At 34.2% G+C, this 12413-nt stretch overlaps 3 protein-coding genes across 5 annotated transcripts; 1 reads left to right on the top strand and 2 right to left on the bottom strand.

The window, feature by feature from the left end:
* Positions 1-174: 174 nt before the first annotated feature.
* On the bottom strand, positions 175-1054 carry T21E8.6 (Glycosyl transferase; the record flags this gene model as incomplete). Its single annotated transcript, NM_001270190.3, has 3 exons — positions 175-393; positions 472-540; positions 902-1054. 3 exons carry the CDS (start codon positions 1052-1054, stop codon positions 175-177), a joined length of 441 nt encoding a protein of 146 aa, NP_001257119.1.
* A 646-nt stretch (positions 1055-1700) lies between these two features.
* T21E8.4 (uncharacterized protein) lies at positions 1701-2529 on the bottom strand. Its single transcript, NM_077413.4, has 3 exons — positions 2377-2529; positions 2220-2333; positions 1701-2107 (listed from the first exon to the last, which is right to left on the bottom strand). Exons 1-3 carry the CDS (start codon positions 2494-2496, stop codon positions 1901-1903), a joined length of 441 nt encoding a protein of 146 aa, NP_509814.2. The 5' UTR covers positions 2497-2529; the 3' UTR covers positions 1701-1900.
* A 3383-nt stretch (positions 2530-5912) lies between these two features.
* pgp-6 (P-GlycoProtein related) lies at positions 5913-12137 on the top strand (the record flags this gene model as incomplete). 3 transcript variants are annotated; one of them, NM_001270189.3, is made up of 18 exons in its annotated part: positions 5913-5920; positions 7110-7176; positions 7229-7385; positions 7436-7545; positions 7591-7724; positions 7772-8068; positions 8267-8438; positions 8482-8595; positions 8645-9259; positions 9304-9393; positions 9634-9730; positions 9781-10064; positions 10111-10473; positions 10538-10642; positions 10687-10815; positions 10866-11330; positions 11381-11584; positions 11630-11992. In NM_001270189.3, 18 exons carry the CDS (start codon positions 5913-5915, stop codon positions 11990-11992), a joined length of 3774 nt encoding a protein of 1257 aa, NP_001257118.1. The 3 variants fall into 3 exon arrangements, with proteins under 3 accessions (NP_001257118.1, NP_001041287.2, NP_001041288.2); NM_001047822.7 differs by lacking the exon at positions 5913-5920 and having other exon boundaries at positions 7037-7176; positions 11630-12137; NM_001047823.5 differs by lacking the exons at positions 5913-5920; positions 7110-7176 and having other exon boundaries at positions 7313-7385.
* Positions 12138-12413: the final 276 nt, after the last annotated feature.

Raw genomic sequence — 12413 nt, 5'->3', positions numbered from 1 at the left:
TCTGGACAAAGGGAGCACCGAATACTACAGACGAGTCAATGATAGTCAATGAAGTCTCATACAAAAACAAACGGAAAACACTGAGAACTATCAATTGAAACTCTTCAGTGTTGGCTTATACAAAGGTGTCGAACAATGTAAGAAGTCAACACCAGCATGTCCTCGTTAACATCTTCAAGCCGACGCCCAAATTTCTGGAAATGCGCAAATCTCATAGTCATAAAATGGGAATGATTTTCGAGAATCGCTTGGGTTCCATTGGCCCGACCTCATAAAACCAAAACCCACATCATAGTTCTCGCTTGCGTGCATGACGATAAAGGCACCTGATCTTTTGAGGCTCTCGATCTGTAGTGGGAATTCAGTGTGGCCTCGTACATTTGGATCGTGCAGCTGGAAACATGTCCGGGTAAATATGAAAAGTATAAGGAAAGAGATTGAGAGAGTGAGAGAGATAGAAGATAAACTCACCAGTACATCTAACCCATCTACGAGTTGAAAGTGATAATTTCGAAGAGATGCGAATTCCTGGATATCTAACTGAAAAATTAATAAATGAAAAATTTAATTTTCAGGTATAAAATTGACATTGAAAGTTTTAATGCGAAAGTGCCAAAATTCAGCCACGTTTAACTGGAATGCGCTAAAATGTGCATCTAACGTAAGAAGGTGGAAATCTTTCTTCGATGCCATTCGAGAATGATATTCGATTGGTGGATTTCTTTTTAAGATCTTTATATTCTTCAAAGATACTAATTTGATATGTAAGAGGAACATAAACTTCAAAATTGTTTTCCTACCTTTGTTCTGCTTTTCATCTTTATAGACGCAGAATGTTAAATGTAATAACCAAATTAAAACAAAAGTCGGCTTACTGTCTTTCTTCCAAACATTTACTTACCAGTGCTTCATCCAGATAGTAGTTTTGTGCCATGTCGCACACTTTCCAAGTATCCTGGAACTTGACCGTCATATTACGCATTTGTTTTTCAATAAATCGCGAGTTCCGCTGCCGACGGTAGAAAAAGCGTCGAAGCAGTGTTGATACCCACATGGCAATAAAAAGGAAGGAGACCACGGGAAGAAGGCAACGGAGAAATGGGAATATGCGATTTCTTTAATATGTGCTTCTTTTCCGTGCAGAGAAAAATTACTGAATATGGATGTTAGTAGGAACCAATGGATTGTATAAAGAAGTTTCCTGTCTTAGTTAAAAGCAAATAATGAAAGCGAAATTAGAACTTTGTGACACAACAGCTGTTAAAGTTAAAGACTGTGGGCCAACCTTTGCAGAAATCTGTTTTCTTACTTCCTCCCTAACTTCTACATTTAAAATAACCTATACAAAATTAGCCTGATCAATTAATTACGCGGAAACGGAACAGGAAACATAGTGAGCATTAGCGTACAAAAGACATGCTGATTATCAACAATCATGGCCACTAGAACCTCTAACACTGATAAAATGGTCAATGACAAAACAAGATAAAAGATAACCCTGTTTTCTTTTAGCTGAAAAGTAGCCGTTCTTCTTGTTGTCTGGTACAACTTCCAGCTGTATTTTAAAAAGGCTTTGCAAATAATACAATTTTATCATCGCTCAGAATACATAGGGATAACATCTGCAAAACATCTGTGACACCGTACAAGCCGTACCAGCCAAAGAGGCATACTTTGTTTTTTCTTTGTGAAAATTAAAATAACAATAACATATTTTATTAGGAAAATGAAATGTTGTCCGGGGGATTTTAAAAGATGGGAGATACATTTTGTCAAGATCAAAAAAGACATCGGACAGGGAACAAGTGAGCTTTGGTAAATATGTGTCAAAGGGTTACAAAGTATTTGACAATGAGTTATAAGTCTTTAACGGAATCTCTGAATATCTGTATTTATTGTTTTACACCGTCCTGCGCGATGGTGGAGCATCGATGCGACGAAAATACTCTTTCTGCTGACGGACTTCTGAACGTCTTCGATCCCTGTTCTCCTGGTGATTGCGCCACTTCTCCATGATCCAGGGGATCGTTGCAAGCTTTGTCTTTAGCATTTGTTCTTCATAGTGGCACATTTCTCTGTTCAGGCGCTGAAGTCCTTTACAACGATCCTGAAAATTATACAAATAACAATGCGTATCAACTTTTTCTGTGTTTTTCAATGTTCGAAAATAGCGTATTGTAATTTAATTATTCTACAATTTTTAATTTCACATCTCGTACCTCAATTGAGATTTTATCGAAGTTTTTTGGATTTGAGTAAATTCCGATCATCTCGTGACACCCAAAAACTTCAAACTGCCAATGGCGCTGATTTTTTGCGGCTTGACGAGAAAGCTAAAATAAAGTAGTTTTAAAATAACTTATATCGTAAACTTACAAGCTTGTCCAGAATCTTCATCTTTTTCTCAGCTTTTGTCTTCTCAACACGGTAGAGTTTTTCTTGTTTTTCTTCATAACCAAGCGGACGCGAAAAACAAAGTTTTCCAAACCCGAACATAATGAGCTACAAAATTAACCTAATTTCCTGCTTGTGAAATGTCTGTCGAGTGCGCGAGGTCGGCGTGATAAGGAAAGAATAAGGAGAGCAATAAAAAAGAGACGATAATGGGCCGTTTCACAATTCTTTTTGTTTTATGTGCTTAATTTGGTGTCACAAGATTGACATTCTGATACTACTTCACATTCAAAAATTGGATTGTTTGACGCAATAAAATGGAAATGCCGATTTCGGGATTTTTGGAATAATGTTTATTTTTAAAAATGAAAACAATTTGTATTGGCTGAGATTAGGATAAATGTCAGTTGGGGTCGTGGTGATTTTCAGCATATTAACTGCTACCAGTTTCAAGTTTGAGTTTTAAAATTAAGGGGAATTTGAAAATTGTATAGTTTTTTTTGAACTTTGTTGCATAAATGTATTTAAAAATGAAGTTCGTAGAAAAACCAAACTTTTTTGGTCAATTTCACTAATAGTATTTGAATTATGACAGAAAAGTCAAAGATATTTAAGGATAAAAATCCTGAGTAAAAGCATTAACAATTTCCAAAAACTAATTCAAATTTTTTGTAACCTTGAACTTTGAAACGTATATGCGGTAAGTACACAACCTTCAAAATAGAAGATTATATAATATGAGAACAAAAGTCAAAGGTTGTATCGGATATTTTCAGCTTCTTCCTCGATCTTAAGGAGAATCTCGAATAAAGCATGACGTAGGCCCTGTAATAAATCACACATTGGTTAGAGACAAACGGCCATTTTTGGTCAAAACACCAATAAATGACACGAGTACATTTTAATTGAATGCAAATACTGACAAATAAAACATATTTTTGTGAAATGTAAAATTTAAATGCTTTTCAAGGTGACACTTCATTAGGAGCTCGAAAGTCACAAGATTTGTATTTTCCCAAAGGCATTGTGTAAATTCAAGGTATGATTTTTTCAATTCTTTGAACTTTTCTCGCTCTTCCTGAAAACAAAATTTAATAGAAAGTACCGCTATAGTTTGGGAAAATACGAAATATAGCAATTACGTGTGCCTAATTTTCTAACTACTTTGGTTTTTGACTTCAATTTAAATTAAAAATTGTTGCATATGGTAAACAGCGATGTTTCAAGTTTTCATCAGCAACATAAATTTGACGCTACAAAAACTCTTTTGCGTCAGTAAGGAATTGGACTCACTGTGCTCCTAAAATAATAACCTATATCCAATAAATTGTTTTACCTCATACTCCATCCCCGGTCATCTTGATTTTGGCGAAGTTTGTTTGCCACAAATGTAAGAAAACATACGTTTTAACATTTTGAAGTAACTTCAGATAATTAAATCAACTCAGTATTATCACAAAAATTGCATTATGAGCAGGAATGTATCTACAAGTGTGAATCCAACAGTCATAAAATCATAGGAGATAATAAAAAAATATCATAGGGAAGAAAAATGTAAATGAGGTGAACAATCAAAACCAATAATGCAAGAGCCCAAAATGTAGTTTTTGTATGGGAAACAGGACCGACCCATTGAAGTTCACAAACGGAAATGATTTTGTTGTTGCGAGTTCAGTACTGTGCTCATTAAAATTTAGAGACCGTACCAGGCGCCGGGAAACAAATTCACATTAATTCTGACGGGTATTATATTTGGAATCGCACATAGAGTAGGGATGCACGCAAAACATTTAAAGAAATCACTAATGCCAAAAAATAATTTGTAGAATCTTCAAAATTATTTTTTTAGATAGCTCGAATTTTTGTATTTTGGTTCTAATTGGAATATTAATATTTCATTTGGTCAGAATACCTAAATATACTTTAACATAAACACAAATTCATATTGTAAGAAAAAACACTCAATCATGCCTTACAACTCGAAAAAATAAATTAATCGAAAACTAAGTTTTTTGCTTCAAAGTGATCTATCTTTGACGACGTAAAAGATATCAATTTACAAACAACTGCAAAAGTATTAAACATTCGGATATAAACAAATTGTCAGTTAACAACATTTTTTTACTATCTACTGTTAAGAAAGTGCACCTTGCTCAAGCTGCTCCACTCGAACTTTTCAGAAGTCTAAAAATTGAACCGTTGCTCTCATATCTTGTTTTGCCGTATATTTTAAGAGTTTTTAATAACCCAAACAATTATACATTTTGTTTAATTCTTCTTCTGAAGATTCTTTTGAAGATTTTGTTTAATAATTCTTGATTAATTCGAATACTTCAGAGATATTGTTCTTTCAAGAGAGTTGCCGGAAAATACAACAATTTCATAAAAAAGTGATAAAATTGCGTGAAATAATGGTACATCAAGATTAGTTCTTTTTTATGCGTATAGTTCATATAATACACACACTTAAAAATAATTTCACATATATATATATATATATATATTTTGTTTGCAATTAGACTTTTACCTATTAATATTAGAACAGTTGCAATTAATCAGATTTTGCCATTTTTGAGAAACCTGTCGAATTTTCGAACCCGTACAAAGTTCTAGTAATTGCCACTTTTTGCCTGTAAATAAAAATATTTTAAAACTTTTTGAAAAGTGTTATTATGATTTTTTTTGTCATGTTGATGTCACCATGAAGAAAGGGGGATATTTAACAGTTTCCCTATTACCTGGGGATAAAGCTCGTAAATTTTAAAACAATTTTTATTGTCAATTTTGTTGTTTTGTGAGTGTCATGCACGTCAATTTCTGGTCTTTCATAACATTGAAGGCAATTGATTAAAACTTGTGTATGGTATTTAATAAACTGAAAACAAGACGTTGTTTTTTTCTCTGATTTATTGGAGTTTGTGGAGCAAACAGAAAGATCCCAGTAAATGACGATGAACATTTCAACCTACATAAATTATTTCAAACGCCCGTTTGTTTCATTATATTATGTTATGTTCCACCTCGATAGCCAACAGTGCCTTCAACGAGTATCAATCAATTGATTTTGCTCGGAATTATTTTGGATGAACGTAATCACAAAAAAACTTTTTACAGAACTTCATTTCAATTTTTTTATTTTCTACAGTATACAAATAAAATGTTTTTCTTCTTTATTATTATGCCTTTCCTGTGTAGTCAGTCATTGTATATACTTACAATTTTTTATCACAATTTCAAACATAATTTAAATTTCTGCTAGTACAACACATACATTCTAGTTTCTTATCAAACTTTGTTCATTTGATCTCACACGAAGTGACGTTTTCTCAAACAATTATCTGTAAAACAAATGTTCTAATGCAAGAGGCGGGTCGATATTTGTCCACTGCCGTTAGTCTGCATCAGAATTGAGTAGTATTGCGCAATACCATCCAATACTTGAGCAATACATAAAAGTAGTAATTTCAGATTTTTCTTCCTACTCTTCTGCTTATCTAAAACAATACATTAATTGGAAGATGGACAAGTAAGTTGCGAATGTTTTGTTTACCAAAAGGTCTCCACATTTATCAAGTCAATGCTGCAAAAGAGGACACTAGTCTTTCTCATTCTGCGTCTGTTCTTCATGCTGGTCTCTCGTTTTTTTTCTTCATCTTGCGTTTCATTTCGAATATTAGAATGATAAAAAACAATAATATTTGTAGCAAGTTATTTACATTTGCCAAAAACAATGTAACTTACCGGAGTAAATGACAACTGTTAGATATAAATACTCATCAAACTGTATATAAATTTCTGTTTATTTTTGAGTACAAAATCGTAATCTGAGTATTTTCTTTCAAACAATTTAATTTTTCATTATCAGTCACTTTTGAACCAGACTTTGAATAAATTGTTGAAGCCACTTCAGCTTAAAGGTGGAGAAGCGCCAGTGAATATTTTTCATAAATTAACTCATAATCATTTAAAACGATTTAATATCATAATAAAACACTTCAAAAATTTTTAAATTTTCAAAATTTCCAATCAAAGTTTTGACAAATTTCCAAATTTTTATAAAATATGCAATTTTGAAAAAATCCAGAGCAATGTCACATGTTCCAACTCCCAGAATGTTTTAACACAAATAATCAGAAAAAAAAAATTAGAGTATAACAATCGTAGAAAAATTTGTTTTGGTCGACTTCTAATTTTATGATTATCCAAAACTGATTAATTTCCATATTTTGACTGTAAATAAAAACATTCCGAAATTTTTTGAAGAGTTTCATTATGATATTTAGTAATTTTTGCACCATATGAGTAGTTTTTAGCATTTTTCGCGCAAGTGCTACTCCACTTTTAAGCTAGTACAATACAATATACTTTTCAGCTTCTGATCAAATGTTGTTTATTTGATCTTGCACTATACATCAACAGCTTACGTTTCAGTTTCTTAAAACTATTTTCTAATCTGAAATAAGACACCAATTGTAAAATCGGCACGAAAGGGTATTGTCTATTGGCCAGAATGTCAACCTTTTCTATTTGATGATGAACTCGAGTACACTAGTTTTTATCAGTCTCAGTCTAGTCCATAAGTTAATCTTTTTCTGTTCTTCCTCCATCATTCGTCTGTTTCTAAATATTAATATAATAACAGAAACAATAAAGAGGCACAATTGAAGATAACTAACAGTATGGTCAATAATGGAAGAAAATTCGAATAATTTCAGTACTCCTCTCTTGCCTCAATCAGATGAAAAGAAACCATCACAGATATGCAGTTTTATTCGTGTTGTTGTGAGTTTTATGTAGTGCACAGTCATCATTATTCACTTGTTTTTTATTCCAGTTTAAATGCTCATCATGTTTCGAAAAGTTTTTGTTTCTACTTGGAGTGCTTTTCTCTTTGATGACGGGTTTTTGCCAACCGTTTATGAGCTACACATTTGGAGAAGTTTCTCAAGTCCTGGTAACAATAACAAATGCAATTAACAACAAAACTATTGGTATGATAACATATATTAGTATTTGTAATACATTGCATAAACTTGTTTAGACCCTGCCGATCTCGAAAAAGCATATGAAGAGTATGAGCGCGGAATGAACCAGGTCGTCTTTCATTTCTTTTTATGCGGATGCGCGTATTTTATTTTTGCATCTCTACAGGTAAAAAGTGACAACAGCAAACCCCATTTATGCCCAAATTTTAAGCACGCTATCATGAAATACGTTGGAGACAACACGACATATCGCGTTCGAAAACAATATATATCACGCTTATTAAAAAAAGATGCTCAGTATTTTGATAGCGTGTCGACTGGACATTTGTCCACTGTATTAAATGAGTAAGTTTACCTTGACAAAAAAAATTAAAACGTTGTCATACTTTCAGCAACTTGGAACGTTTCCGAGAAGTATTTAATGAGAAAATTGCACTCATAATCGCATTTGTTACTGATTTTACACTTGGAACTGCATTAGCATTTTATACAGATTGGCGTCTGGCTTCGTATGGAATCTTTTTTTCACTTGGAATTGCATTTTCTGGGTTTATAAACTCAGCAGGTGTAATGAAGACAACTGGAAAACAGAACACGCATTATGCTAACGCTGGGTCCATAGCCTTCCAGACACTTGGTGCATACAAAACAGTTTGTTCTTTGAATGGCCAGAAAACTGAGATTGAAAGGTAAGTTCAAAATAACCACATACTGTCGTGAAAAAAGCTCAGTTTGTACGTTAGAAAATTTAATGCAAATTTTTTCAATTGAAACTTATGATTTCATTTGAAAAAATTAAAAAAAAAACAAATAAATTGTATTCGCCTGTTGTTTAAAAAATAGTAGCAGCACAATCAGTGTCACAACCAATGAATTTTTAAACACAGATATACAGAAGAACTGAAGGCTGGAGAAAAATATGGTATTCGTAGAGCTCTTATGTACTCCATTTCGAGAGGTGTCACTTACTTTTTCTGTAACAGCTTGAACACTGTTGTTCTCTATGTTGGAGCAACTATGATTTATTCTGGTACACTGGAAACAGCGGTCGTTGTTAGGGTATGATTTCATTCAATACTTACATCTGAATAGTTTTTTGAAGCTTTTCCACTATATGTTGTTTGGAGCCTTCTGTCTTAGTGAAGCACTGCCTCATATCTCCCGCCTAGCTGGTGCAATTTCTTCCACAGCACCCATTGCAGAGATGCTGATTAAAGTGAGTTTGATAGGAAAGTGCAAACAATAATTTACCAATTTTGATTTAGGATGACAACGTTATCGAAAAAGACGAGACAGACTACGACGTGGAAGTGGAAGTTAATGGAAATATTTCTTTCAAAAATGTAAAATTCTCGTACCCAACTCGACCAGATGCACAAGTTTTGAAAGGAATCTCGTTTGATGTTCAAAATGGAGAATGTATCGCTTTAGTTGGTGCTAGTGGAAGTGGTAAAAGTACTGTAGTGCAGTTACTCCTTCATTACTACAATATTGATTCTGGAAATATATTTATTGATGGAATGGATTTGAACGATATGAATATCAAAAGACTTCGTCGAGTGATTGGAGTCGTTTCCCAAGAACCAGTACTTTTTAATACTACGATAGAGGAAAATATTAGATTTGGAAACCCAAATGTGTCTTTACCGGAAATCTATGGAGCCTTAAGAAAAGCAAATGCTTATGATTTTGTGTGCTCTTTTCCAAAAGGGATCAAAACAATAGTTGGCGAGAGAGGTACACAGCTTTCTGGAGGACAAAAGCAAAGAATCGCAATTGCACGAACGTTGGTTCGAAATCCAAAAATTCTTCTTCTCGATGAGGCAACCAGTGCATTGGATAATGAAAGTGAGCAAGTTGTACAGAAAGCACTTGAAAACGTTAGTTTACATACTAATATCTGAAAGTATAAACGTGTATACAGGCGTCGCAAGGAAGAACAACTATAGTTGTGGCACATCGATTATCAACAATCAGAAATGCCAGTAAAATTATTGTGATGCAAAAAGGAGAGGTGAGTAATTTGATAAATAATTTGATCACTGTTAGTTTCTGAACGCCAAGAAGGGGAATTCCGGTGTACCAGGGGTTCTTTAAAAGGTAACAGAGAAATAGTGATCGCTCTAAAAAAAAGTTAACCTCAGGGTTGCGCTTTCTCAAAAACACAATTAGGAACAATGAAGTTTACAGATTTTTCATTAGACATAGAGTGAGTGATTCAACAATTCAAAAGTCTAGAAACATAATTTTACAGATTGTTGAAGTTGGGAATCATGATGAGCTAATTGCGAAACGAGGTGTGTACAATGATCTAGTTCAAGCCCAATTGTTAGAATCTCACGATGACCATGGTAAGAAATATCTGCTACATCATTCAATTTCTAAAATTGTTTGGGTTTAGAAGAGCTTCCACCACTTGCTGCAAGACAACTATCACAAGAGTTATCACCATTACATAGTTATGCAATTCAAAGAAGTACAAGTAATGACGCAGGTGTTCATGACGATGATATGGAACGAATATTAGATGAACTCAGCAAAGAAGGAGCAAAGAAATCAAATCTCAGAGAAATTGTGAAGCAATGTCGACCAGACTACTGTTTCTTATTTATTGCAGTTTTTGGAAGTGCCATACAAGGAGTTAGCTATCCTATACTGGCTCAATTGATAGTACGAACATATGAAGTGAGTTCGCTTTGTGATTCACTTTTATCATTGTTTTAAATGTTAGGGGTTCGCGATGATTGGTGAAGACATGCTCTACTACAGTCACCTTTGGGCGCTATCTTTCATGTTTCTGGCTGTGTTCCGTCCACTTACATTATATTGTCAATATTACTACTTTGGAAAAGTTTCTGAACAATTATCCACACGACTCCGCATCAAGTCGTTCAGTCATATGTTGTCACTTCCATGCGCATTTTACGATGATCCCAATCACTCTGCAACTCGATTGTCTAACAGATTGAATACGGATTCTTCTAATGTCAAGGCAGCAGTAGATGATCGGCTGGGATGTGTCATCATGACTGTGGTAGCAATTTCAATCGCAATTACAACTGCTTCCTTGTACTGTTGGAAAATGACTCTAGAGGTTAGTCGGAGATTGATAAACGACAACATTACAAAAGAGTTGTGCTACTAACTTATTGTTTCAGGTATTGATGTTTTTCCCATTGTTGTACCTGGCTGAATATTGTTACGAAGCAGCCACCGAAACCGCTATCCAAGAAGATACAATCGCCTTTGAAAATAGTAACAGAGTAAGTTCGATAGAACCTGACGGGTTTTATATGCAAATGTTTAGACTGCGATTGAAGCGTTGGAAAATGTGAGAACAGTTCGAGCACTTAATTTGGAAGATAAAATAATGTCTTTAATATCTGAACATCTACAAAAAATTCACAAATCTTATTTCAAAAGAGCCATTATTCAAGTAAGTTTTGACGTGTTTTTTTTGAAACAAAGCAAACCAATATCGTTCAGGGTGCTGCAAACGGTCTCTCTCTTAGTTGTTTCTTGTTTGTGTACTCGGTTTCTTTCAAATTTGGAACATATTTAGCTTTACGGAAAGAAGTAGCTCCAATGGATACTTATCTTGTTTTAATGACTCTTTCCATGACAGCTAATATGGCTGGATCTGCAGCTGCATATCTCCCAGATTACAAAAAAGCAGTTCATGCAGCTGGATTAATATTCCATTTGTTCACATATCCAGCTACGATGCCATTCAGTTCCAGTGATGGAAAGAAAAATATTGAAAAGGGAGAAATTATTGGAGAGAATGTTCAATTTCATTATGATCAACGGCCGGATCGTATGATATTGAATGGTGTTAATCTGAAAGTAGACCCAGGAAAAACCCTTGCTCTTGTTGGTCCAAGTGGTTGTGGAAAGTCGACAATCATTTCATTGCTAGAGAGGTTCTATCACGCAGTTGATGGAGAAGTCGTAAGCATTGATGCGCACGTGTAGAACTTTTAATTCCTAGTTCACTTCAGAAAATTGACAGCGAAAACGTCGAGGATATCAATTTGAACCACCTTCGATCTAATTTAGCTCTGGTATCACAAGAGCCAACTCTGTTCAACTGTTCAATCAGAGAGAACCTTTTGTATGGGCTCACAAGATCCGTGCCACAGTTAGAACTTGAAAAGGCTTTGCAAACGGCAAATGCGTTCAACTTTGTATTTCAGTTCCCACAGGCTAGTTTCAACTGTGCTCAACTTACATAAACTATTTCTTTACAGGGTCTGGACACACTTGTTGGTGAACGTGGAGCTCAGTTATCCGGTGGTCAAAAACAAAGGATTGCGATTGCTCGAGCAATCCTGAGAAATCCAAAAGTTCTTCTATTGGATGAAGCGACTAGTGCTCTGGACAGTGACAGTGAAAAAGTAGTTCAAAATGCTCTTGACACTGCAAGTGAGAGACTATCCACTGTTGTTGTTGCACATCGGCTATCAACAGTAGTCAATGCAGATTCCATTGCTGTTCTGAAAAACGGAAAAGTTGCAGAACAAGGAACACATGAAGAACTATTAAGGAAAAGAAGTATATACTGGAGACTTGTACAAAAACAAGGAATTCAAGTGGAGACACCATCCGATTAATTATTTCATTTAAAAATTTTATAGTTGTTTGTTTTTTTGTAGCTGTTTTCATTGTTTTATTTATTTGCCTCTTTTCAGAGGCAGTGTTTATTTTTTAAAAATATTTGAACAGAAGCCTATGTTGGTTATAAATTGTTTAACATTTTCTAGCTTTGATCCTGATTCCTTGGAATGATCATATCCTTTGTTTGGTGCGGTATTACACATACGCCCTCGTTTTTTGAAATACAGTTTTCAACAAAAAACGTGTCAAACATATTTTTAATTTCAGACAGAATAAATAAGATTAATTCCAATAGCATGGATATATGAAAGAAAAGATGTGTGGATAGCTACAATACAGTTTAATCCAGAAACTCACATTTGTAAAAATTGCTAGTTAATACGTTTTGATGCAAATTATGTTAAACAACGGATAAAT

The sequence above is a fragment of the Caenorhabditis elegans genome, chromosome X, assembly GCF_000002985.6.
Source record: "Caenorhabditis elegans chromosome X".
Taxonomy (NCBI): domain Eukaryota; kingdom Metazoa; phylum Nematoda; class Chromadorea; order Rhabditida; family Rhabditidae; genus Caenorhabditis; species Caenorhabditis elegans.
Note: the sequence above shows the minus strand (reverse complement) of the source record. Positions and strands in the feature narration are given on the sequence as shown.